Source organism: Pipra filicauda, unplaced genomic scaffold, assembly GCF_003945595.2.
Source record: "Pipra filicauda isolate LSUMZ 115617 unplaced genomic scaffold, ASM394559v2 scaffold31_size4109673_pilon, whole genome shotgun sequence".
NCBI classification, from domain to species: domain Eukaryota; kingdom Metazoa; phylum Chordata; class Aves; order Passeriformes; family Pipridae; genus Pipra; species Pipra filicauda.
The window spans coordinates 3,308,370-3,335,616 of NW_024104443.1; the positions used below are offsets into that span (position 1 = coordinate 3,308,370).

The following is a 27,247-nucleotide window of genomic DNA, read 5'->3' on the forward strand; positions in this document are numbered from 1 at the left end:
CCCTACATAGGTATGAAATTCAGTTACTGTTGGATAGACTATTGTCTTTCTACTATGTATTAGACCTGTCAAACAAGTTCTAGTGTTCTTCCTGCTTTATCAAAATCTCCTACCTGTAGGTACTTCCCTTAAAACACGGAAGAAAAAGTATATATATACTCCCTATATGGAGGAAAGCTTGGAAAAGGAACATTTAATGGCATAATACAAGTGGAAAAGAGAAAAAGAGAGCTGCTATGTTTTTCATTTAGTATCCCCCTCCATGGTTTTAAGTCAAGCTGCCAATTTATGAATTCTTGTTATTTTGATTTGGCACTATTGCATCACAAACTCTGTTATGAATGAGTGTTCTTTGGGACTATAAGCTTCCTTGGACAAGAACTATTGTTTACTATGCTTCTGTACCACATTTTGCCCAATCTTTGGATCAGAAGTCTGTGGGCTAGTGCACTCATCAAGTAATAACGGACAGGGAACAACCTATCATGCTCTCCCTGGCAAATCCAATCTGAACAGGCTGCCCATAAACTGCGGTTTGAGAATCACTATTCCAAGCTCACTTGTTTATTTAACACATTATAGCCCAACCTTCTTTTGACTATGCCAAGCATGATTTCAGGGCACAGTGGAGAATATTTACATAGCTTTTTAAAAAATTTTTAATATTAATTTTCTCATTTATATTTATAGTTTCAAAAGACATTAATGCAGCTAGATGCCTTTGAAAGTCTTGCTTATTTTTTTGGTACTGCTGTTTGGCTTATTTGGGCAGATTGCTTCTTTTTAGTAAACCACTCTTTTTTGAGAAGACACCATCCAGATTGCCTCTGCCCCGAAGGCTTATAAGTTAAAAACTGCTACTATTACATATATTCCTATGTGTCTTGAAATACTCGTAGAATGTATAATACCTTCACCCACAGTCAATACATGTCCAAGAAAAGAACAAAGAGAAGGAAAGCACTACAAAATTATGATACTGGCTGGCATTTCAGGACCTCAGCCCTCAGAAGATGAGAAGGTAATTGTTAGCTTGTGGTTAATTTCTAGAAGGAAATGACTAGCCACTGATTTATAGGTAAATACAGGATGCAGTTCTTAAAGAGACATCGGATGAATTTTTCAAAATGCATTGATGATCTTTCTAATGTTTTTTTAAGAACAGGATTAAAGGTAGTTTGAGGATGCCAGATCAAAAGAGACCAAGCACTTAGTTCCTCTGGCAGCATTTATAGAGTCCTAAGTACTTTTGACTAACTTGCTTCTTTAGTTTAATATTAATGTCACGATGGAGGCAGTAGAGAAATCAAATAGGGAAACAAAAAATTACATAAATAAACAGTTATAGCAAGTATATCTTTTATTTTATACCCATCCTGTATTAAAACTTAAGATGGAATTTTTCTTTTGATTTTATTATTTATAGTAGTTTTAAGCATATAGTAATCCTGCCTATTTCAAAAGAAAACTTAATTATAAAATGTCTTAATCTGAAAAAATATAAATATGAAAACCAGAATTCAATTTAAAAACAGAATTTAATCTGCAAATCAAAAGTTAGAAGTACAGATGCAAAGAAAGACATCCCCCAATACTCTTCTATTTTAAAACTTTTGAAATATTTTATAAGTTTTAATCTTTTATAAACTTTCAACATAAATAATGAGCCACTGAATAAAAATTGAGTTCAGATAATTTACAGTACTAAAACTTCATCAACATTATTTATTTATGGTAAAGGTACTGTTAAGTGGTTTTGTTAAAGAATACACTCTCTAGAAATTAAAAGAACTTCACATAGTATATGATGCCAACAAGTAAATAAATCAGTCTTCATACTAGTTATGGGATAAGATAGAACGGGTTTAGAGCACGTCAATTTGCATCCAAAAAGTTCTTGTTCTCTCTTTCAATCAAAAGCCACTGAGAGAATAGTGCCAAAGACATTGTTGTGTTTATAATTTAGCAATGCTACTAAATGTGAAGTTCACTCTGATTTTATTGGAAGTTGCTACTATCACATGACAGAGACTATTTAATCAGTGTTAAGAACAAATTTACTCTAACAAACCTGAGATAACCTTGGTTCAACTTAAAAATACCACTGATGGTATTTAGTTGTGTAAGATAATAAAGAAGTAGTCAGCTTTTTAAGTTCTATTTATGCCTTGGGTTGACTCCCAAGGTAAATTGTGCATGATTCCAGGGTTAATACTTGAAATAATCCAAACCAGTGAAATAACATACTTCTCAAAACATGGGCTTAAATAATCTCTTCCCATTTCTGATATTGCAATCATAATGCAATTTGTTATAATGTAATTTGTTGAAGGAGTGAAGAAACCGAGGCCAGGCATTAGTAATAAAAAGTAGTTTCATTTTATAACAGCAGAAATGAAACTGTTTAGACTCTTCTTGAAGTATATTATTTTGAATATATGCTATTTTTAAGCATTGCGGAAAAATGCAAATTCATAATGTTCTAATTTGTCCAGAAATATGAACCCAAAGAGATTAAGGCACATGATCATGTTAGCAGCTTCTAAGATGCCAATTAGAAGAAAATACAGAGGTCTCTGTTCTTGTGAAAAATGATGAACAAAGAGAACTTTGATGTTTATTCTTCTGCACCCACTGTCCAAAACAGTGCTGTTGTGGAACAATGCAACTAAGACCTTTCCATTTTTCTTCAGCCCTGTATCAAATTCTTCCTACTGTTCTGCATTGAAGAGATTTAGAAAACACTTCTTTAATGGTGTTTAAGGCACTTATTGCCAGATAAAGAACAAAGACTATTCATGCAATTAAATATTTATGATGCATTCCTAGCAATGTCCCTCGTATATATGCCTCTGAAATCAATTGCCTACTCCAAAGTTACATTGCTTGAGAGCTTAATGCATAACACAGTGTGCCAGAACTGCAAATTTTTAATTTGTGAGTAAATAATCAAGCTATCTGGCTCCCTATGCTTATATATGTTTTTAATATATTTCCAAGGGAAAAAAAATATATTTAGAAAGAATATAAATTTTAAACCGGTATACTGATGTACAGATTTTATTAAGCACAAGGATTATTAAGACAAATGAACATGTAGGTGACACTTAATTTTGTATGCTCCTCTTTTAAAAGAAAACGTTGCCGTCTTTACTAATTGCTTTCCAGCGTCTATTTAAAGGAACGAGAGACCAGTAACCAGGCAATGATATTTCTAAATGAGCCAGAAGAGGGAGCCCCTTAATAGGGCGATCAATTGCTATCCGTCTGCCGCTGTTCCTAAGTTTCTACTCGAGCTTAAAAAGAAAGATGAAATGCGACCACAACCAGATTGAATCTGCCTTTGGCTGTGTTTCGCAGGCTAACAGGAGATAATGAACAAATATATAATTTTCTATCATGCTTTCTCTTTTTAGAAAACAAAGAAGACTAATAGCAAAGTTCCTGTGGTCTGCCTTCCCTACTCCGAAGTTAATACAAAATGACCCCTCAAAGCTTTAGTATTTGTTTAAAGTGCCTTTCTGATACAGTTTTGTGCAGTTACAATTTTACTATGGATGCATCATACAAACATCTGTGATTCATCCATGTGTGAAGATAAAAGGGGGGGTGGGGCTTGACGAGAGCCAAAGGAGAGAAAAAAAAATCACTAGATCCAAAATTTCTTTATAAATAATTTTAAGAGACAATGTTGGAATTGCCACATATATCAGCCTTGGTTTATAGTGCACAAAATGAATCTTCCAACTGTTTTTCCATACAGTTCTCTTTGAGAGTAGTTAACGCGGTAAAATTGAATGTTTTACCACTCAGGTTGTTTTCTTTGAACATATGTGTCTACTCCTAAAACTGCAAAAGTAATCTTGCCATTGTCTTTTGTAATCCGTATTTGTCATAATGCAACATTGCTGACGTTGCTAACAAACCACTGAGTTTGCTGAGCAAAGGGGACTACTCTGACAACATCGATTTGATAACACAGAACTTAGCAAGTTCAGTTCTCATTAGTTCTATGGGAGCAGAACTAAATGGGCTAATCTTTTTCTCTGCCTCGGTATTTTGAAAATCCTTTCCCTGTTGTGTATCAAAGCACTTAAGCAAATACATAAAACTAAACTTAAGTTAATTACTGATTATTTAAGTAAATGCCAACAGATTTTGCTGACTAGCAATGGTCTTAGAGCAGCGGCTTGAAATCACATCTGCACTCAGTACATTAAAGTCTAATGAGAGACTCAATATTGAAATCTTTACTCAAGCTTAAATTCATAAATTGAAACCCCAGTTCCACTAAAGTCAAAGGAAAAACTCCCTGTGACTCAAAAAAGGATCATGGTTTCTGACACTGACTCCACTGGGAGTTTTGCTTGAACAGGGGTATGCAATGTACCCAAAAGTTTGTATGCAAAGGCTGATGTGAAGGAAACCAGACATTTGTGTCTGTGGAATTTGTTGAGGTGCAAGATATTTGACACTGTTGGAAAACAAGCCTCTTTCTACTAGTAAGAGAACCACAAGTATCAACTCCCCCCACCCCCAGTTGGGAGAATTAAATTGATGCCAATCAATTTCTAATACATCAACTCCAATATGGAGCTATTTTAGGACTCAGTCTTTGAAGTAAGTCCTTTATTCACTTAAAGAAATACATTTTTTTTCTCTTTACCTGCACTGGTGCCTGCACCGGTTGTGAGGTCCCCACCCATCAGGCTACCTAGGGGGTTGAAATGAAATACAATAAATGAGCACAATATATTATAACACACAAACATGCAAAACATTTTCTCTACCTTCAGTCTGCTCCAGTATCCACCACTTCTTTCCTCTGACTTCAACTGGCATTGAATCAGACCCATAGTCATAAAATCATAATGTTTAATGTTACCTGTCTGAGACACTTGCCTTTCAAGGATAAACAAAAATATGTAGTACATAACATTTCATTCTTTATTTTTTTTTTTTTAATTTTCATACTTCCAGAGCATATGAAAAATTATGTGTGAAAGTTATGTATAGTAGTCCTTCACTTGAAATCTATCTTTAGTTGAATGTTAGTCAGGAAAGTAAAGGCTTTCACATAGGATTGGGAGGAAGAGACTGAAGGTTGCTAGACAAGAATGTAACTCAGAAGATATATATATTTCCATAGTTTTTAATTTCCTTGGCCTTTTACAGACATTCACACTAAGTATTTTTAAAAGTTCTCTTTGCACTTGGAGACCTCAAACAGTTCTTTGAATGTGGTATTCTTAAGGATCTTGATATTGCTGCAGCCAGACAGATTGAAACAACCTAATCCCCATTTATCCTATTCAGAGGTGAGCCCTCATCATCACCAGAACAAAGCATAATCCCTTGCTACACAAGGCACTCAAGTACAGAGCTCAACTAACATTAACCAATCAAGTAACTTGTGAATGAATAAATAAAAATAAATTCTGCTTTTAGCCTGGAGACTGATTATTTAAATAAAGAATGTCCTAATTTACTTGCTTCAACTTGTTTGCATTGGCTACATTTTCTTCCCTGCCCTCTTAAGCTTTATGGTATAGTGAGTTCTTGTACAAATAAAGTAGATAAGCTGCCTTTTTATGAAACATCAAGTTGTCTGCCCTTTTATCCTTTATTGACTTTCTTTAATTTCAGTAAATATTCAGCTTTTTCTAGAACCTTTTTTATTTTTTTTTAAATTTTTTAAATTTATTTTAAATTTTCTAAATTGAGAATAGAAACCCCTTTGACTCTTCTTTTCATTTTTCAACACAGTAATTTTCGACAAACTGTTATGACTGGTAAAAGCAGAGTTTCTTGTTTCTCAGAGTACAGTTTAAAGTGATGGAAGGCATGCAAGGAGGTGATAATAGAGCACTTGAAGGGATGGGATGGAACAGATCCTACCTGTGTTACCTGCACTCGGAGGCCGATGTGTCACACCAGGAGACATGCTATTTCTTTGCAAAGAAGGATGAGCCAGCGGTAAAAGGTTGGGGTTTCCCAGTGAGCTGACTGGGTTACTGTACACCAAACTGTTGTGGTTGGACACCGGGATAGAAACTGGCATCTCAAAGTTTGGTGGTGGAACAGCCTGTACAAGCAAAAAAAAGGAAAACAGAGACGAGAATAGTACAGAAGCACAACAGCCTTCAAGTACAGTTACTCTATATTTAGTTCAAATATTCTGTAGTTGGTGGTTAAAATATTCTGTAGATGGTGGTTAAAATATTTATGCTTGCCTCCTTCCACAAGACTCAAGAGAAGAGTTTCAAAAGAGCTTTTAAATATGATTTTTCGAATCATGATCCCATCTTCCTTTAATGCAGCTTGCGCATTTACTTTGTAAGAACTGGAAAGATTTTTTTTTTTTTTTTTTTAGTTTTTTCTCTTTTTCTTGTTTAAAACAACCCTCTACTTTATGCAGCTTAATTTTCGTTTTCTTTCATTCTGTGACATCATAATTGTTCACTTATGATACCTTAATCTAGTGTCATAGATGACTGCAAGATCAAAGGTACATGATTATGATGACTTCATTGCATGGAGAAAAATTAGAAGGAGTGGAATCCAAAAGGGAAGGCTTTAATTTCAGCTTATGTTGCTTTAGCAACCAGAATGATCCCGAATCATGTTAAATACACCAACACAGCAAATTACATTTTTTAAAGTTTCTATCTTATCTTGGAAGGGCTTAAAAGAAACAAAGTTCTACTCAGGGACAGCCAACAAATACAAGAACCTTAGATACACACCAGTGTTTGTGTTCCTTTTTTTTATTATTATTATTTTATTTTATTTTTGGGGTTTTTTTGGTTTTTTTTGGGTGGGGCGGTAGTGTTTAGTGACAACTTTTCAATACACTGTTTTCATACTTAAAGGCAGGAGTGTCTCCTTATGCACTTCCCTTTGAAAGAATCCCTTTCAAAAATGAACCAAATAATGTACCACTCTGACAGAGGGTGTGAGGAGATGCAGAATCTAATTCTCATTAGGCTCTGAGAAAGCCCAGTTCAGGTTTCCTTGGTTGGTTGTCAGTTTGTTGGCTGGAGTTTTCTCAGGTAGTGCTTGCTTGAATTTCTATAAAAATTACAACCATATTAGAAATCTGTATTTAATTTACTTGTTTTTAAAATAATTAATTTCTTGTCTTTTCAATTAGAAAATCTTTTTCAGAATTACCTGACAGCATTTTAAATATTCAATACCTGAATGCAAACTAAGTACTCCTCAATTTATAAATTTATAAATCTTATAAGCTTGAAGAGCTTAAACACATCCAAAAATTCTTTGAAGGAGGCTTGTAACATATTCTGAGGGAGAAAATCAGAGGTTTTAATTTTGTTATTGGTAGCTGATAGGACTTGTAAGTCTTCAAGGACCTAGAGGGAGTATGTGGAGAGCTGGGCACATCATTTGCTTGCCAGGCAACAGAGGCACCCTGACCTTGTAGCACCCACATGTCTCTTCTCTGGCTGGAACTATTGGCTGTGCCCTGTGTATTACAGCACTAGCCATCAAATTACAGTTATCTATTAAGGTTGGCGGTGGTTTGTTTTTTTTTTTAACCTCTCCCATTTCTAGAAGCAGAAAAAATTTTGCTCTAAATATAGAGGAATCATTTGGCTTAACCACTGAAACACAGAGCAAGATTTTAGTTCAGGGTATGATGTGAAGGATACATTACACAAATGCCTTGGGAATTATTTAAAGGTGTTAATTTAGCTCTGTGTAGCCTATGGCCTGGTTTTTGTGAGAGCTGGCCATAGCAACAGTGGTTGAATAGATGGATCTGCTGTTCCCCAGCCTGGGGGCTTCATGTAGGAACTTGATTCCCTCTGCTGAGAAGCTGAAATGCACTCCAAGGGCTGTATTTTCCACAGACCTGATTGGTTGAACTAGAGATGGGACAGGAAGGTAAGGTGTTTTGTGAATCCCCATGTTCTACATCTAATCTACAGATGTAAGAACCTACACGTAATTTACATCCTCATGACTGAGGTCAAGACTCCTTGGAAATAGGTTCATATAGCATAATCTGAAGCACTTTATCAGATGAAGCTATGTTTTGAAGCAAGACATTCTTTTCAATGGCCACAGAAGGACACAAGATGTTCCTAAATCCTATGTAAGTCAGAAGCATGAGACTGCTCCTGGTGTTCAAAGTTAGCTACTGCTACTGGTTACTGCCTTTTCAAAAGGTTTTAGCCAGCGAATTCACACGAGGATGTGAATAGCTCCTCAAGTCTTAGCTCCCCCTCCAGCCTGACGTGAGACATAAATAAGCCAACATGGAATTTCTGATTCTTGCAACATTCAGGGTTGTGATGGAGTTCTCTCTGCCTGGTGGCTTTGAGCCCATGATCCTGCCTGCTTGAGTGTCAGTCTACGTCAGATCGTCACCCACTGGAGAACACTTTGCAGAACATCTTCTTCACCTATGATACAAGATCTGTGAAATCTGTCCTCTGAGCCTGGGTAGAGACTATTATTGTCTCTAATATCTTTTCCTTATCCAAACTTCTGTTGAGTTACCCAAGCTAAAACACTGGTACAAATGCAAAACTGAAGGTCTTGCTAGACCTCAACAAGCTTATCTGCTTTCACCATTATGCTCTTCCTTCCATGTACAGACCAAACCCATGAAGAGCTAGATTCTTCTTTTTCTACATCGGTGCAGGACAAAAGAGCTCCAGCCTTGGGTGCTCTTGGGGCTGCCAATCTCTCTAGTTATGTGAACAGTTGCTTAGCTTTTATTTTGTAATTTAAAAAATATTTTTTTAAACAAGTTGAATTAGTTTCTTAATTTCTGTAGTAATGATTTCATTTTTACCTACTGTCTGGGTCTACTTACATCTATTTACAGAGCTCTTCATAGGCAATTTTATCAGGGAAAAGTAATTTTGCTCGTTGATTTGCAGCACAATACACACTATATCTGGAATACAGTAGTTTTTATTTTTTCTCCTCCGTAGTCAAAAGTTAGAGAGAGAAGTTTGACTGGATAAACACCAGTACAAAACAGTAAGTCTCTAGCTACAGTTTGCTCTGTTTGTCCAAATTTACTACAGTTTTATAAATCCTTCACCAAGAACTGCAACCTCCTGCAGATTCCCTAGTCATTCCTGGTAGTAAGTCACGAGGCATATCGATTCCAACTGGGCCTGATGGACATTAAAGCTTCTGGTGCACTTGCGTAATATCTATATTAGTAGGAACTAGAGAGGAACTGAGGCCATCTGAGGTCACAGAGCACTCCGTGTCCATACCATTAAGCTTTCTCAACCTCAAAAAAGTCATAACTACATATAAACTGACAATTGGGAATTGTTCCTGGCCTGGGCCAACAACCAAACAGAGCTAAGAAATTGTCTGAGAGAATGTTATTTGGCTGGTGCTAAAGCGTTCAGCATAGAGATAAGTACCTCCCATTGCCTCACTATGTTCTTTGCCATTTGCTAATTTTCTGACATAGACAAAGTCTTACTGTAACGTGTGTGCAGTTTGCCACATTTTGTCTTCCCCCCCCCCCCCCCCCCCCGTCTTTTCTCCCTGGGACACAACTGCCAAAGAGGGCAGATGGCTCACTGGAGATGATACCACATTGTGTTAAGATGTGCATTCCAAATCTGTGGTGCAAAGGAAAATGTTGGACACTCAAACCCCTTGGAAATTAATGGATTAAACTGTGTTAAATATTAGTTTTATCCCTCCCATGTTCAACCAGGCCTTCATTTACTTAGAGACAGAGATACTTATAGCTCCCTTCTAGTGGATTATTTCTGTCTCCTCTGCTTTCATCACTCTTATGAAAACTACAAATAAATGTCTAATTATTATCAGATGGTTTAGAACAATACAAATACTTATCCCCGGAAAATTATCTGAGGAAACATTATTGGCCTTAGCTCTTAGGAGCAAAAGCCAATGTTATTTTCATTTGGCAGCAGCTTTACTATGTTACAAGACCAGGCACAGGCAATGCATTGTTTTATATATTTTGTAAGTAGTGATTTAGAGACTTGACTTGCTGACTTTTTGTTTAATTTTGCTTTTTTCCCCTCAACTTTCTTGGCTACCTTTGAGGATCAAAAGTGAATGAATATAACTTCCCTGACTAGGTTATACTGATCTGTACAGTTAAGAGCATTATTGCATACCATGTAATATATGATATTTATATATAAAACCAGAGACTTACAAATTTCTATTACGTACTAGTTGTGAGCACCATCTTGCCCATTACATCTTGGCTTATGCCACAAGAAGGAGTCCCTGTTGCACTAGGGGAGAGTATCTACTGATTCTTCCTTTTGAGGAAAGCAGATTGATGGAGGACACAGACCTTGACTTCTGCATGGGAAGTATTCAGAGGAGGGATATTCTGTCTTACATGAAAAAAAATGCTAACTGTGCAGTTCTGTATCTCTGAAACATCTCTGAAGTAATTTCACAAAACAATTAATACACCATACCTTGTAACATACATAGGAAGTTACATTATCCCCTAAATCACCATGGTAATTGCTGAAGTAGGACTATATTTGACATCAAAAGGTTTAATTTAATTAAAGCAGTCATAGGGAAATTCCATTAATTTTGGGAGGACAAAACTGATGTACTCCATTCAGATTAACGTGTTGTTCCTAATTCCTATAAGTTTCCTGGTTTTATAGAAAAGACAATTTTCCCAAATGCTTATGGAGGTAAAGATAGTGATAGATCTCACTACCACAGGAATGAGGGTCTTTTCCAAGTTTTGGTTCTTTTTCATGTGTTAAGATTTCAGATAATTATAACACGAGCTGCTTTTCTGGAACAAAAACAGGGGTAGCATGAGATAAACAGAGGTTCTGAAGGATCATCTCAAACACTTTTTTAAGGCAGAAAAGTAGTTTGGTGAACATTCTGTCAGTTTGATTTGAAAAAGGCAAAAGTCATCCTTGAAAGAGGAAAGGAATGGAAGAATGGCAATTGGTGAGATTTTGATGTGAAAAAGGGTTAAGCATTCCAGCTTATAACAGTCTTCCTAAATGCTGCAGTCATTGTTTGTCAAACTGAGTTCCATCCTGAGAAACCAAATTCATGGCGACAGCTTTAGTGCTTTTTATTCTGAGAAAACCAGCTTTGCAAAAGAAGCAAAAAAAATAGAGGTAAAAAAAGATGGAATATATATGTCTTTCTCCCTGATATTTTATATACACATTGGACATCCTTAACCAGCCATTCTAAATATTAATTTGGTGCCATTCTAGTCTCTGGGAAAGTATTACTTTATATTTTTACTTTTTTTTTCCAAAATGTACTGGGCATGATGTGAGAACTTCAAATTTTAATTACCTTGAGCGAAAATCTATCTGGTGAGAATTAATGGAAAGAACACGTACACTGCATGAGACAGAATCTGAGCATCCTTAAGAGGTATCCTCATCTTAGGTGTCAGATTTCGTGTGTGCAATTGACTAGCACTACAGAAGACATTTTGCTCATTCTGGTATACAGATAACCTTTCTGGTAGCAAACCATGCAGCCTTTATGTGGGAACAATGAATGAACACATACAAATCATCTCTTCTCTTTCAGAAACAAGCAGCTATCTATGCAAATTCAAATGATTTTTTGGACCCAGGTAAATCTTTGGTTTTTGACTTTGTCTTCCACACACATTTGGAAAATAGACCAAATATAACCTCCAAACATCCATATTTTTTTTCTTGACTTTATAAATGTAGTATCAAACATTATCACAAAGTATTCATCCTTTGTATACCTTGTGCAAACGAAATAGCACATGCAGAGTTATTTCTCTTAGATATCTGGAAAGGCATATTGTTAGAAATTTTGACTTGGTTAAAACAAAATTTAGCTCATGTTAAAGCATTAAAGAAATGATGATGAGGTCAAAGCAAATTCTCTGATAAAGCTGTAAAATCACCCCAACACACAAACATGTCTGAATCCTGCCATTAGGCTCTCATGCAGTCTGTTTCTCTGCAGCGAGCAAGTAGCTGTAACCCTTCAGTGCTGCAACTGAGTTTAGCAGAGACACTTGAGAACTGAAGTGACATGCACAAAACACACTCATTACTATATATAAAGGAATTTCAGTTCTACATAACTTTTTCTATATCACCTCAGAAAGTGTTCTGTGGGTTTGTTAGCCTGTGCACAAAGAAAGATTTCCATTGTTATTTTTTACGTATAATTTGGGCAAGTGGTGTGGTAAAACGGTTCTGTAAATCAAGTGAATATAATGTACATATGTATATTTCACTTCCTTCTGTAGGTTTCATCCATAGTAGGCTTTGTCTGTGTGTCAGAGGTAGAGACTTGGAAGAAAAATATGTTGTGTGAAATTTTCTGACCACAGTGTTTAGTTATATATTTGGCTATTAAAGCCAAATGTTTTCCTTAAGCCAGAACTGAAAGGGTTATGGTTTGTTACTGCAGCAGTTATCAGCAGACAGCCATCTAACCTTTGGTACTTACAGGTATTTTATGGCTCTTGATCATATTATCAAATTCTTCATTAATTTTTTTGTATTTTTCTTCAGTGCGTGGGGTGAGAGCGTAAGAGGAGTCAGGATCAGGGCTTTCACAACCTTTGTTTTCTTTCTTGTTCAATGCCTGCCAGGTTCAGAGAAATATCAGAAAGTAAAAAAAATGAAAGGAAGCTCAGAGTACTTACACATAATCTTTGCCTGCTGATCATTAGATCAATATCTTCATTAATTTTTCTGTACTTGTCCTCAGACTCAGGACTGTGACCTACTGAATCGTCTGCATCGGGGTCTGGACTGTCACAGCCATTAAGTCCTTTCTTTCTCAACGTCTGAAATACATAATTTGGAAAGTTCAATCCTTGACACAGGCTGCAAGAAAGAGTCAGCAGCGTTAAAAAAACCCAAACTGTTCGTCAGAGGAAGGTTTTAGATTATACTTTAAGGAAAGAAAGTGACTAGTAATCCACCACACTGGTGCTGTAGGTCTCCAATTATGAGTAGCAAGTGAGGATCATGCAGACCTCTTTCTTCTGAAGCTGGAAAGGATTAAGTTACACACCCAGAATGCAATTCATTTTAAGAGAAAACAAACCTAACATATTTATTAATTTGAAGTCAATGAACACTAAAAGCAAAGGACGCATACTGCTTACAGTGGAATACACTGGTGTCTTTAAAGAAAGATACAGGAGGAAGAAATGGAAAAAGAAACAACAAAAAACCAACAGGAAATAAATTTAGGAATTTCATCACAGAAGAAGAAGGATTACCTAAATTGAATTCAAGAGACGACATTAGCAGTGTCATTCCTCAGTGTACACTTTTGACAGAACAAGAGGGAGAACGGAGTTGATAATATGGCTGTGAAATACCAATTAAGAGCATCTAGACACAGTATTTACTTTTCATTGACTGATTTACAGTGCTACAAATGCACAGAGCTGAAGCTTAATGTACGGGAAAAAGCACTGCTAAAACAGATGTTCAGTGAAAAGTCAAACCAGCAGAATTTCATGTTTAGCAGCTCAAATCAACCCTCACAACCATGATTATCATCACAAAGACAAATAACAGAGATGAAAAAGCTTAAACCCAGAATGAAATCAATAGTTTAGAGTTCAGAATGGTTGCCTGGCTTCAAATAGGTTTTAACTGATCTACCTTGACAGATCACCGATGAACAGTCACAGCCTATATTAAGGTAAAAGAATATGAGAAGAAAGTGTGGACTTCCCATATACAAGCAGTAGTACATAAAGCCAGTATTCTCAAGATTTCTCAACTTTAGCTTCAAGAACGTCTTACTTGAAAACTTTTCCAAGTCCATTTGGCTGTCTACAAACTTTATTAGTCAGTTTGCCATCCATTCTGAGTTGAAACCTGGCTAAGCAAGCTCAGTTTCAACAAAAAGATCACATAACACATAATGTGTGTTAATAAGTGGCTATGCCTGTGCTGCCTATTAGTGTGGGATACTCTGGTTTCTTTTTGCTTTCTCAGAAACATTGCTTCTCATCTGAGCTTTTTGTTCTTTGGGAATTGTACATTTCCTAAATATTTTCTTTATGGTAATGTCCAGTTTATACTGTTAATGTCCTCAATTATTATAATGTCATACCTTGTTTCCATACTATATATTTAATTTAATAGTTATGTACTAAAACCCCCTGAATCTCACATTTTCATCAACCAAGTGAAATGATGGTCACTTGAGATCATCACTAAGAGATCTAAGCCTTCCAATACCATATTGTAGAACTCCGAAACAGAGTTAGTTATTTGTGCAAGGCTGGTTCAATGTAGAACTTTCTTTTCAAACTTCATATCTATAGAGACTTGAAGTTTAATCCCATGAGCTACTTTTGCCACACCAACAAAATTATAAATCTATTGGAATAAAACCTTAAGATGCTAAAACAACCTGAATGATTCTCTACATCTCTTTTCTGCTCTCTGTCTCTTTTGTCTTTTAAATGCTCTGTTAGCAGAACAGACATAATCATGTAAAATTTCTACTGCTGCTAGCTTGAAACGAGCCAATTAGAAAGAGGGTTTTGCAATCAGCTGTTTGATAGATTTAACAGACACAATATGACATATTAAAAGTAAAATGTCTCCTTTACATCTAAATAATGTCAACTAACATTCTTCTCTTCATAGAAGTACAAAACAGTTGTCCTCTGAATACATAAAATATTCTGTTTCAAGATTAGATCAAGCTGTCCGGACATGAAACCAAGATCAGCACTCTTTCCCTGAGCTCATCTGATTCACTGATGGAGTCCTGCTGATTCCCATGGAGTCTCTGAGGACTGATGTGGATGTGAGCTGGACTGGATGGCATCCTCAACTCCTTTGAGCCTCCTTTTGAGGCTTTGAGATGACAGTTCAGCTCCTCTATTTACAATGGCAATGACCTCTTTCTCTTTTTTCCCCAGAGGTCAACAAAGCTGCAAATGAATGGGCATATGTGAGGGAAGGAAGCTGCACAATCATCATCCTACTAGACAACCCAGATAAAAAGCAGTACGAAAAGACAAGATGGTGAATGTTTCGCAGCCTCTTTGAAGCTTTTCCCCTCCCATCATTCCCAACTCCTTGTTTGCTGCAATTTGGGTGAAAGCAGATGCATCTTGTCCTCAGCATACTCACAATGGCCTAAAGCTCTCAAATGTCTACTTAGCAGTCATGTGAAACAGTGGTTTGTAGAGGTTCAGGGATTTATTGTATATTTCAGATGTACAGAAGAGGAAATGTAATGTAAGCCAACATATGTCTTGCAACAATCTCCAAAGAAACCAGATTCCCTCCCAGCATAGAAATGTTTTTTTTTTCATACATATTTATTTTTATATTATTTTCATAAAGGTTGCTGCCACATCAGGCAGAGAGAAGGCAGTCTCCATTTTCATGAGAAAAGCCAAAGACTAAATTTAGTAAAATCATTTTGGTATTCTAGCCAAAATTAACTTTAGCCCTAAAGAGTAGAGGTAACCTTTTCCCCTGCAAACCCCCTCAGTTTAGTGTGTTTGGTTGGTACCTTGCCTGATATGGCAAATCAAGCTCACAAATGCAGTGCACTTGTTCCCTGTGTACCACACTTCAAAACCAAACTAAACCAAAATCTAAACAAAACAACAAAAAATCAGACCCAAAAAACCTAGCCCACAAACAACCAACAACAAAATACCACACAACCACAAACAAACAAACCCCCAACAAAAACATGTTTCATTGAGCTGGTAAGGTTAGACAACAGAAATTTCCACATGTGTGCTGGAGTCACAGGCACAGCTCCTTGCTTTGTGAGTGCTGGAACTAATGCCTGGTTCCCCGTGAATTGCATTTTGGGGTAAAGTGCAATACACAGAGATCTCCTGTGTCAGTGTCTCCAGAGACTTCTCTTGTCCCCTACCCATCCTTCTGCTGATCCTTTGCTGCTTCTGTCTGTAAAGACTCATGCTGCAATGCTGCCTTCAGCTGGGAGCCTTTCTGGAATTAATTTCTTCTTCTCTTTTTTTTGCACAAGAACATATAATTTTCATGAAACTTGTTGGAATTGCATAGTCTTTGAGATCACTCACTTTGCATTAGATTTGCTTGGCATTGAATAAAACAATTAAGTAGTAAGGGAAAAGACAGAAGAACAGATTGGTAGACTACATAGGGACAGGAAGACACGCTCACATCACAGTCCTCCTTTGCAGAGGAGAGGAGGCTGGAATTGACATACATACCCTCTGCACTAAGGTACTGAGTGGTATTTAGGACAGAAATAATGATCCTGAATATCTTAGCATTTTCTCTGGCTTCTCAACACACAGGCTACAATTTTCCCTATTTTATTGCCTTGTTTCTTATTTTACTCTCCTCCATATCACTAACTACCACATTAAATCCCTCTCTTTTTTCCTTTCATTTTTTTTTCCTTCACTGTTGTGCTTCAACATAACAGAAGCTGGTACATCACAACTAAAAGTTGCACTGACCAATATCAAACTGATCCATCCTTATTCACAAGCTCTCTAGACTTTGTGTCAATTTTTCATCTGCTCCTCTATTCTGTGTCACCTCTTGAAAGGAGAGGTTGGTTCTGGAGTCTTTGACCCAGTCCTTCAGTGATTTAGAAACCATTCTTCTTTTGATGTTAAGCTGTCATAGCCTCTTGCAAACCCTGGAAAATAGCCAGATCTATCACATCCTTCTGAAGATTAGCTAGTTTCCAAAGATTTAATGACTATTCAGGGAATTTTTAAGAGGATAAAATTACACAATTGTATAGTGCATTGCATTCTAGAGAACCCCAAGCCAGATTTAAGCTATTTTTAAAGAAAATGAGCCATTTTTCAACTACAGAAGCTCTACTTCTTCCAAGCAATTAAACAATTGGACTCCAATAACCTAAAATCAGCCAAGGCATTTGAAAAGGAAAATGGCTAAAGGAAAACAACCTTTGGCTGAAATCTCATGTGCCAGCAATTTAGGCTAAAACCTATTCTGTAAATCTCAGAGGAGAAGTGCTGACTTAGTGACATGCTTGCTTGCAGTAAAATGAAGTATAAACAACTATTTACATTCATTTCATGCAAAATGTATCATCACTACAGAAGCACAAAAGAAAATATGGCACTAACAGACAGGTCTGATTTTATCAAGGCAATGGATATCATAGCAATTTTAAGTCTTTTGAGAAGGAAAAGTCTTTCATTTTCCTAATCTAGTCTCTGTTTCTGCAGTTGTATATCCTCCTTTTTTTTTTTTAACATTTCTTTAGCAGAATGAGTGTAGAAGGTTAGAAATTATTTTCTTTTTTTTTTTTCATCTTAACATTTAGTTTGCTTATCTTTCTTCTTAATAGGTTCATCTGCTGTGGAACTGCTCCTCTCAGCACTCCAGGGCTTGGAAATGCTCATAGTATAGCTGCCAAATTAAAAAGACCTGGTTGGTTGATGAGGTTCCCAAAAGGTTCAGACCCACCCACTCTGTTCCATTTTGATATTCTCTGCAACAAAGACCTAACTATTGTAAGGTTAATCACTATCTTCATTTGTGTAATGAAAAGTGTGATCTCACTGGGTCTTCAACTGTAATCAAACTTTACAGTATGGAAAAATTCAGAATTACAGGTCTACTTCTACAAATTCCCATATCTGTTACGTTGCCTAGAAGCCACCACAATGTCTTTTACTGACAGACCCACTAGTATCCATGACAATCCACAGAGTTGCAATCTGGTAAATTATATTCCAATGTCAGAAGACAAAAACCTCAAGTGCCCTTCATTTTCACTATCGCTTTCTTTCCTATATCTGGATGGAATAAGTCTTTTAGCCACAAATGAAAAATGGTTTTGTCTCTTTTTTTTTCTCACTGGAGCCACATATTGATGTGGCAAGGCAGACAATAGCCAATCACAAAAGAATGATGTGCTATTGTATTCAACTGCTTTATTAGTTATAGTCATTCTGTGATTCCAGAGAACCCAGTCAAACTTACGGAGGCCCGCCAAAAGAGCAGAAAACATTTAGATCACGGGTCTGATTTATTTAAGCATCTGTTTGCTCTCTGTGCATCAGAAACATTAAAGTTAGAAAATGTTGCATGAAGACAACCTCCACTCTCCTCTCAGTTATATAATGATGAAATTTTATGATGAAATTGCACAATACAATGTATGGTGCAATCAAGTAATGAAAGGTTCTACTGAAATGAAAAACACAGAGGAAGAGATAGGTTGCTATGGGAACCACGTATCTGAATTCTCTGACTTATGTGTAACTAAAATCTCAAATTTTATGTTCCATTAATGCAGAATTCTTAAATTTTTACATTTAATAATGAACATAAACTAGTATGCTGGTTCTAATATACTTTAACTGTATGTTTAGGAGAATCAGATAAAACATTATTACATTTATGTTATCTAACAAGCTCCACACAAAAAAAATTGCATGCTAGTAACACAGAAAAATGGAACATTTCTTACCTCTTTTGTATAAATCATAAAATGCTTTTGTGGTTTGTAATCCTTTTGAAACAAGCTAGAGGGCTTATATAAAGCTGAACTTCTATAACCACATGCTAATCTTTTTGTTACTACTTTATTTTCACTGAAGTTTCAAAGAAAAAAAAAAAATCCATTGTCTGGTCCTGTACACCTGCCTTCTTCAGATGAATACACATAAGTGGGCTCTTCACAACAATACACCAAACCCTCTGCTTGGATTTTCCTCTCATTTTTGCATGCCAAGTGATTATTCTCTCCTCCTTCAAGTACCTTCTCTAATCACACCTCTTGTGAAACCAAACAGTGCCGACACCCTTTGCCAGTAACACCTGCTTCTCTCTGCTTACGAAGGATCAACCGGTGCGTTGGCAAGGTTTGTATATGTGTGCTGCAAGATCATCAGCGCACCAGGTTCCTACCTATCCTCTTCCACTCACGCTCTTGACGTGGGCCAAGAGACCTCTATATTATTTTGTAGTGTCAGTATATAACCAAACAAAATCCATGCTTTTGCAAAAGGGCACTGGGATAGTGGGATTTTTGCTTCTTTGTTCCCTATAGCTGTACTACATAACTTCGGGATGGGGGAGCTTTGGAAGGCAGTGTACGTGGTGCAGCCCCGAAGTCCTCAGGAGGTGCTGTCTGTTTGTGCTGACCTTGCAGCCTGTAGCAGACTGGTCAGAATCACCACATCTCCTTCTGCCTCTCCACAGTGCATCTCCTGCATCCGTGTGAGAGAGCACACCCTGCTGTCTGGCTGCTGTGCCCAGGTCACCCCTATGGAGAGATGGTGAGGCTGGAGATGGGAAGATGGAAGAGGTTTGTTTACTTTCTAAAAGCGATCAAGCACAATCCCTTTGTTTAATGTTCAGTCTTACCAACTTGCCAGTGCTTTTCTGTTTTGTATTGACTTAAATTACAGGGGGCAATTTTGGCCTTTTAAATATAAAGAGAAGTATATGTCAGATTCAGAGATCTCACAGTAGCTAAACTAAACCATATATCCTTCAGGGTTTTCTCTGAATGAAACAAAAGCAAATCACATGAGGATTCCAGCATTAAAGCTTTATATTAAATTTCTGTTAGTGTATGCAACTAAACTTTCAACTTCCTATGTTCACAATTATTTTGTGGGACACGCAAAAGACTTCTGTCCATCACTTCACTTTTTAAACTGCTTTTAAGAGGAGAATTTAGGTCAGAATAACTTTTGAGGTTCTAATTAAGGACATTTCCTCATCCTTCAGGCTTATTCCCATCCATTGTCATGGTGCAAAATGTGTGAAACCCCCAAAAATCCCCCGGGGCAGCTGACACAGGATTCTTATGCCAACCCTCAATGGAGGGGATTGTGTTTCCTTGGCCTTGACAGAGTAGACAGGCAGCAGCACCCGCTGAGTCCGGCTGCCTGGGAATCCACAACAGGAGCGGAGCATCAAGTGGCCGGCCGTGTTGGCTGGCACGGCGTGGCTGCAGTCAGTGGGGAGAGGGTCCCCAGCAATGCCACACATCCCTGCCATCCGCACCTGTTCCCACTGACACCTGCTGCCCCATGGCCATAGATGGCTGTCCCCAGGGCTGCAGTGCTGATTGGGACGCTCTGCTCCTCTCCCTTTGGGGCTTTTTTTTGGGTGTGTGTTTCTCTTCACCCATGCTGCTGTCACACTTCCTGGCTCTCATGCGGTCACAGCCTACAGGAGCACAGCAATTGTGCTTTCCAGATATATACACTTAAATATGTGTATATATATCTATACATATATCTATATATATGCATACACACCCTCTACTAGATCACTTCCCAGCATCTTTTTGTTCAGATCTAGACGGATTTTTCAGAAATCTTCACACACTCATGATCAGTCTCCATTTGTTATGGTGCAGTTTAATACCAGCTTAATATTGCTAGTGTGGTGGATTAGCAGAGTTAAAAAAAAGGGATGTGCTTTTCCAGACAAGATTGACATTTCCTAAATAATGAATTCATGTGAATGAGATTAATTAGAGGTGTTAAGATTAGTGACATAAACGCAACACTGACCTAGTTGTGATTACAGCTTCTGATAAAATCCACTCTACAGATACGTGAGATTTAAAAAGAAAAAAAATCAGCCTTGGACAAACACAATTTCTCTCAACTGTTATTAAAAATTTACTGTTGAATGCATCCTTTACACCCAAAGACTGTATTAAAACGAAACTTCTGTGCAGCCGTTTTTCAAACGTGTATTTGAAAAGACAGTCAAATTCTGCTCTCTTGTGTTAAAAAGATCTGACAAGGTTCCAGAGACTGACTGTCAGTACTTTATGCACAAAATTAGCAGATTATTTACTTAGATCAGAGATGTTCTCAGGATATTCATGTTTTAGTGCCTTTTGAGTATCTCAGTGGTTCTGACCCCTTACTGAGAGTTCAAAGGCCTGTCACAGGCATTGCCTTTGAGTTACAGAAACACAGAAGATGTAGGTAAAGACAAAAACCTTCAGGTTACTGCTCTGCTTTTCCCACCATTCTTTCTGCATGCTGCCCTCCCATGAATCTGTGCCTTCTGCAGAATGAAGATTAGCACTACAGCCTAGTGGTAAATATCTGATTTTCCATCACCTGTCTTGGAAGGCAGATTTACAGAAAATAGCACCCCACTATTTCTCAAGGCTCAGTATTTGTGGAACAACTCCATGAAGATGAAGCTTCTATATTCTGGCTCCTTCCACTATTTCACTGTCAGGCGCACAACCAGTCTGCAACCAGACCTGGATTGCCAAATGCTGCAAAGATGACCTAATGCCAGAGTAATTACATCCCTGACTCGCCTTTGCCCCTTGGTCACAGCATAATATCAGTCCATAACATCTTTGACTGATTTTTCAAAACCGTTGAAGTGTATGAAGTATTTAAGTGGCCAGGTTTTCTCTAAGCTTTATTGAGAGAAGAAGTTATTGATGAGCCATCGTATATTTGATTTGTACTAGGTTTTGCTGTCAGACACAAAAATGTATGAATGGAAAAATAAACTTTACAGTAGTTCATTTCAACTTCTTTAGGGAATATGAGGCCCCTTAAAAATAAACACTATAATCATCAACAGGTTATTTCTCTCTTTCTTTTTATGTTCGTTTATCATAATCCTCCTCTGGCTCCAGCACTTCCAGATGGAGCACCACCCTCAACATTTTCATTTGTGTCTAATTTAGTCAGACATATACACAAATACAAGGCTGAAGTCAGATCTCATTTACAGTAGTGTAAATCTGTAGCTGGATTTGGAACAGCTGGATAGATACCAGTCAAGTTATTCTAGATGTACAGTGGTGTTACCAAGTTTGTTACATCAGTGTTACTATCTCTTGATATATACAGTATTTGAAATATGTAGGACTTAATATAAATGTCTGCAGAAAAAAATAACTATTTCAAAGCAGCTGGTGCCTTTCCATGCTATAAATGGGAACCTTTAATACTAAATGCCATATTCAAAATACGTAAAAAATGTGAAATACGGAACTTGAGGAATTTGATATACAGAGTAACACATATATTTACAGAATCTTCTGCCACAAAAATTTACTACCAGAAAGAATGACAGCTGATACAAATTATTCTTTGCATATATTTTGAGCATTATTTATGCTCTAAAAGATTCCACAGAGATTGTGAAATTATACATTTAGGATCTGCTTTACAGATCATTAAAATGTAACCATCCCGGGGAGAATATAGCACCAACATCTGTAGCTAAAAGAGCCAGTGAACTTTTCAGAAGCAGAAATGATAGGTACCTCAGACAAATAAAATTGTAACACATGATATAAGTTACTTGGGATGGAATTTCTCCTAGACCATGAGGCAAACACCTTCACTCTCAACCATGGGGCCAGGGAATCTCTGATAACCACAACATTTTGCTTTTCTATTTCATCTGAAACAGGGCACCTCCAGCAGCACTAAACTCTGCAGTACTGACTCAGCAGTGAAAATACCACCCACTAAGACAAGAATACCACTTCCTTCAGCACCTGAGTTTTCTTTGGAGGTCTCCCATAAAAATCTTGAATGTATCAATGTTCTGAACAGCTTTGTTTTTCCTCCACAATTTGAACACTTATTTTATAGTGGATCAAATGACAGGGTATCACCAAAAAAAAAAAAAAAAAAGGTACCAGTATGACAATGAGTAAATGTTGCTGAATAGCAGTTCCTTTTAAAGGAAGAAGAACATTTACTTTTATTTTTATAGTGTCATAATTGTTTATCTATTGGTAAAAATGGCCAAATCAATATATTTTTCAAAAATAGTAAATTCCAATAGAGGTTATATCTCTGAAACTCTAGCCTCCTCTTTCATTGCAGTATGAAGGCCTTAAATAGCACAAACCAGTACCCATCAGCTGACTGTTCTGCTAATAGAGTCAAGTTGTTACCAAGCATAAAGAGAAGAAAGTCTCTTAATGAAGTTTAGAGTAAGCAAGCAGTATTTGAGAATCCAAACTGGTCCATGATTAAACTATGAAAACAGATAAACAATGCAGAGTTTCATATTTGATTTAAGATGGCTTTTTTCCCCTGTATGTATAAGTTCTGCCATTTACCTGAAATATTTGTGCAAATTGTGTCTATCCTTAAAGAGCTGCTAAAATCTCTATACTAGGATACGCCTACCAAAGTGTCATCTGCTAGAAACAAAGAACCGGGTTTTGTTTTCCTATGGAAAATCCTACAGGGGTGGTAAAATGCAGACAGAAACTTTGCAACCTGAAATTTCCAGATAAATTAACTAAACACTAGAAAAAAAAGGAGTGAGAAAGTACAGTAAGGAGTTGCATGGAGTAGCTGGATGAAACTCCAGAACTGGATGATTATCCCCAAAAGCTGATCCCTCAAACAAGTATTTTCCTGAATAATAATTTTATATGTTATACTGCTCCTAGCACTCTGCTCTTTTCTTGAGAGAAGTAAGCACTTCTCACAAAAGGAAAGAATCAAAAATGACCAACTTAGCAAAAACTTGTCAGATTTTGAAAATGTTTTTGATAATTTAGGAAGGTTTCCAGGCAAGGGAATTCTAAATCTCCATTATTGCAAACTGTGCTATCATGGAGGCAAAAGCCCCTTTACATAAGATTATTCAAGGGTTAAGCTGGTACTGCACCTCCAGAAGATGCAGTTTAGCTCCACTTCTCTTACCAACTTCCCGCATGGGTTTTGTTAATTCACTTTACTATAGTTCTTCCTCTATAAAAAGCCGAATGACAGTATCCACCAGTATGATTGGCATGCTATAAGAAGGAAAAACCCAAGCAAGTGGCAATGTACTCAGCCAGGAGTCTAAATTTGATATAGACAGACAGACCCTCACATACACCTGCAAAACTTGCTTTACATGCTGACCTCTGCAGCGTTGTTGAACAGAAGATAAGTTAAATTAACAACATAATGGTCAGTTTTGGTGTTGTGCTTGGGAAAGAAGAAAACCTTAGAAAAAGAGTAGCTTCTAGTTCTTATTGAGAAAACAGAAGCGTCAGAAGCAGACTCAAGACACAGTTTACAGAGATACTAGAAAAATCATGGGCGAGAAGGAGAAAAAAAGAAAAAGAGATGGGAAGGTTTGGGAAGGGAAGGTTTGGGAAGGGAAGGGAAAATTCTTAATTCAGAAATTAAATGTCTTGGTTGAAAATTTCAGCTGCTTCTGGAAGCAGCTAAAACATTCTAAACGTTATGGTTTTTCATTGTAAAACTGGATTTCTTTTTTTGGATACAATTACAGGTTTGTAAGATGAATTGGTATATTGGCCTGCCAAAGTCTTACTGTCTGAGATCTTAAAATCTTTAATCATATGGTCTTTACACGCAGAAAATTCTGTGGGCTACAAAAGATGTCTCCACTTGAGTCCCCTAATTCTGCTGAAAATCTGGACAAATAAATAAGATTTCAGCCTATTTAACTTTTCTAAGACTTGGTAGAGATAGGCATGAAGGACACTGTGAACGTGGGCATAGCAGGTTCTGTTTCACTTGGTGAAAGCTTAGCTGTGGGCTCTGACCAGCTTTGGCATCTCTTGCTGCTGCAGCAAAAATCACTGTGCAGGGCTGCCTGCTCTGCCCTGCCACCTGCCACTGCTCACCCCATGCTGGAGTTGCAGAGGTGGAGCAGCCAAGAGGTGGGCATGCATTCCCTTCCTCTGACTCCGCTGTGAAGGTGGCGACCTCCAACGCAGGAAAGGCAGTAAATAGCGTGGGGGCACTCACAACTCCAGATACCACAGCTGTTTCTCAGAGTCTCACAGAGTCATGTCACATATAAGAAGGGGAACTTTTCTGACTGAAAATCCCAAATACAGAGCAGCCTGAAGGACTGCATTTGTTTTAAAGAACTGACCTCCTATGTGATGTCACTTCACGGTGTTTTGCAACACAGACACAGTGTTTTGAGGACTGTGTTCCTGAAAAAAAGGTAATCCTGATTGACTTCTGGCTATCTTGAGAAAAACAATCAGAAGTCAGTAACATTTTGACTTTTTTTCTAACATGCTCAGGCTGTGTACAAGGAATACAGGATCCTTACCTAACAAGGAGCTGAAATCCACAGGTAGTAAAGTACTACTCCCGTTCTTGCCATGCTGGAGGCTTGGACCAGCTACAGACCAAACTTGAAACCATCATGACGAGATATGGAACAACAGCATTTCCTACAGAAATTATTTTGGCAAGCTCTTATGCTATTATCTTGGCTATCTTCTGAGCTGTGTGCAGTCAGCAGCCTGCTGCCGCAGAGGTGAGAGCTCTTTCGTAAGCTCTGTAGAGCTTTTACAGTGCAAGAAAACAACCTAGAGGAAAGGTAAAGAGTATTACCGGGGGTGATAAAGGAAAATTTCAGGGTTTCTAACATGTATTCTGTGTCTAAATACAAAAATTCTATTTTAAAATCAGTCAGAAGCTAACTGTGCCAAAGAAAGCAGAGACTGTGATAAGATTGAAGATGAGATTACCTCAAAATACACATCACTTTGCCTCTTACTATTGATATATTAAAATCAAAGATCTGGCAAAGAGATCCTGACTGATTTCAGTGGGCCCAGCCTTTGAAACAGCACTTACTGTAGTGAAAGGGACCAGCAGTGTCTTAAATAACTAAAATTTCAATGAAAGTCAGTAATGCTAGAAGATCCTTTTCATGAAGAGGCCAATGGGTATATAAGCAATCAGAGTACAAGAATTTTTCCAGCTCAGAAGTGCAAAATTTTGGTCCTTGTGTTTATAGAGAGGTTCACAGTCTTGAGGTTTGCCTAGGGTTTCTCCACAACGTGAAAATTTCAAATAAGCTGCAGCAAAGCTTACTGACATTGATTACAAAGTTGGCAAGATTCCTGTTTCTCCCCGAGGTATGCTATATCACAAGACAACAGAATAACATAGCGATAGCAAGAATTGAACGAGTACTTCTTTTATTCCTGCCACTGAGTTGATTGTGGAGATCAGTAGTAAGCAGACTTAATGTTTAGGTTTAGTCAGCTCTGTTACTCAATCACCCTTCATGAAAAAGGAGGTGGAATTAAGAACGTTTCTCCCATGAGTACAGGAGTAGAGGATTTCTCAGACTTCTTAACAGAAAGCAATGAAAAGTTTAATCTGTGGGAGAGACAAAAGAAGTTTCTACAACCCTTGGGACCCAGTGTTTCACCTCAAGTCCAAGCTCAGAATCACCTCCCTTCTGTTCAGGCTACAGTTGTGAATCTCTCATGGGCATTACTATCAGGTGAGTTTAGTCCTACTAAATCTGTTTACTATTGATACAGGTCAATTCACAATTGTCAAATTATATTTACACATATATAGGTATCTACAGCTAGGGGTCCTAGCTGTTCCAGGGTTCTGCTAATGAAGCCAGTTAGGAAGAACTACCACCCCTCCACCTTGTCCCAGCTTGAAAACCAGAAATAAAGATGTCTCCAGGACAGAGAAATGATAGCAAGCATTCTTTGGAAAAAACCCACTTTTTTTAAGTGACAGGGTAGGCAAATGGTCAATGAGGAGTGTTCCTTAGCCACATTGCTTTGAGCTTACACTGAAACCATGAAGAGCAGTCCACACCCTGCTGCAATTCCCTTGCTGTAAGGAAGGGTCTTGTGACAAAGAAGGGCTATGGAATAGATCCAGTAAAGGACTTAGGGACATAGAAAGCTCAATTTGGCAATACTTACTATTTAGGCACCTGATCTTCAGAGTGGAATTCACACTGTGTTAGGATCTGAGGCACAGGAAGAGTTTGATGCTACAGAACAGGATCCAAACCTGCAGCATGTGATGAAGTTGTGAGTGACCCAGACCAAGTAAGTGGGTTTTCGGAAATCCTATCCCTCATCAGAAGTTACACTGTTCACCCAGGGCTGCAGAGACACCTTCGTCCATAAAGCCCTACTGGGTGTTCAGGCATTGACTCAAGCATACTGCCCCCTCCTACAGGTAACCTTTCAAAAACCCTGGGAAGACTCACTCTTCCCTTTTAATAAAAGGTTGCTGTTGCAGATTTTCTGTATAACAGATAGTGGTTAGAAACATGCTAACTGGAAACTGGAAACACAGGTTCTGTTTCTTCTTTGATCTGAATGGACTCAAAGTTATTTTCTTCCATATCTCTAGAAGGGATAGGATTTACCCAGCTTCCCATGCTCTTGAAAGAGGTTAACTCTGCTTTAATATTTTGTTCTTGTTCATTAGCAAATGCAATGTTCGTTGGGTCAGAGAAAC

At 37.5% G+C, this 27,247-nt stretch overlaps 1 protein-coding gene across 10 annotated transcripts in view; it reads right to left on the minus strand.

Moving 5' to 3' along the window:
- Positions 1-27,247, minus strand: part of MEF2C (myocyte enhancer factor 2C) — a 118,396-nt gene that overhangs the window by 20,536 nt on the left and 70,613 nt on the right. For 7 of the 10 annotated variants that reach the window (XM_039383663.1, XM_039383667.1, XM_039383662.1 and 4 more), the window contains exons 4-6: positions 12,680-12,823; positions 5,899-6,085; positions 4,667-4,714 (exon numbers count right to left, since the gene is read on the minus strand). In XM_039383663.1, the coding sequence (XP_039239597.1) occupies positions 4,667-4,714; positions 5,899-6,085; positions 12,680-12,823 (379 nt within the window). Of the gene's footprint in view, positions 1-4,666; positions 4,715-5,898; positions 6,086-12,480; positions 12,619-12,679; positions 12,824-27,247 lie in introns of all 10 variants that reach the window. The other 3 variants (XM_039383666.1, XM_039383670.1, XM_039383671.1) reach the window with 2 other exon arrangements.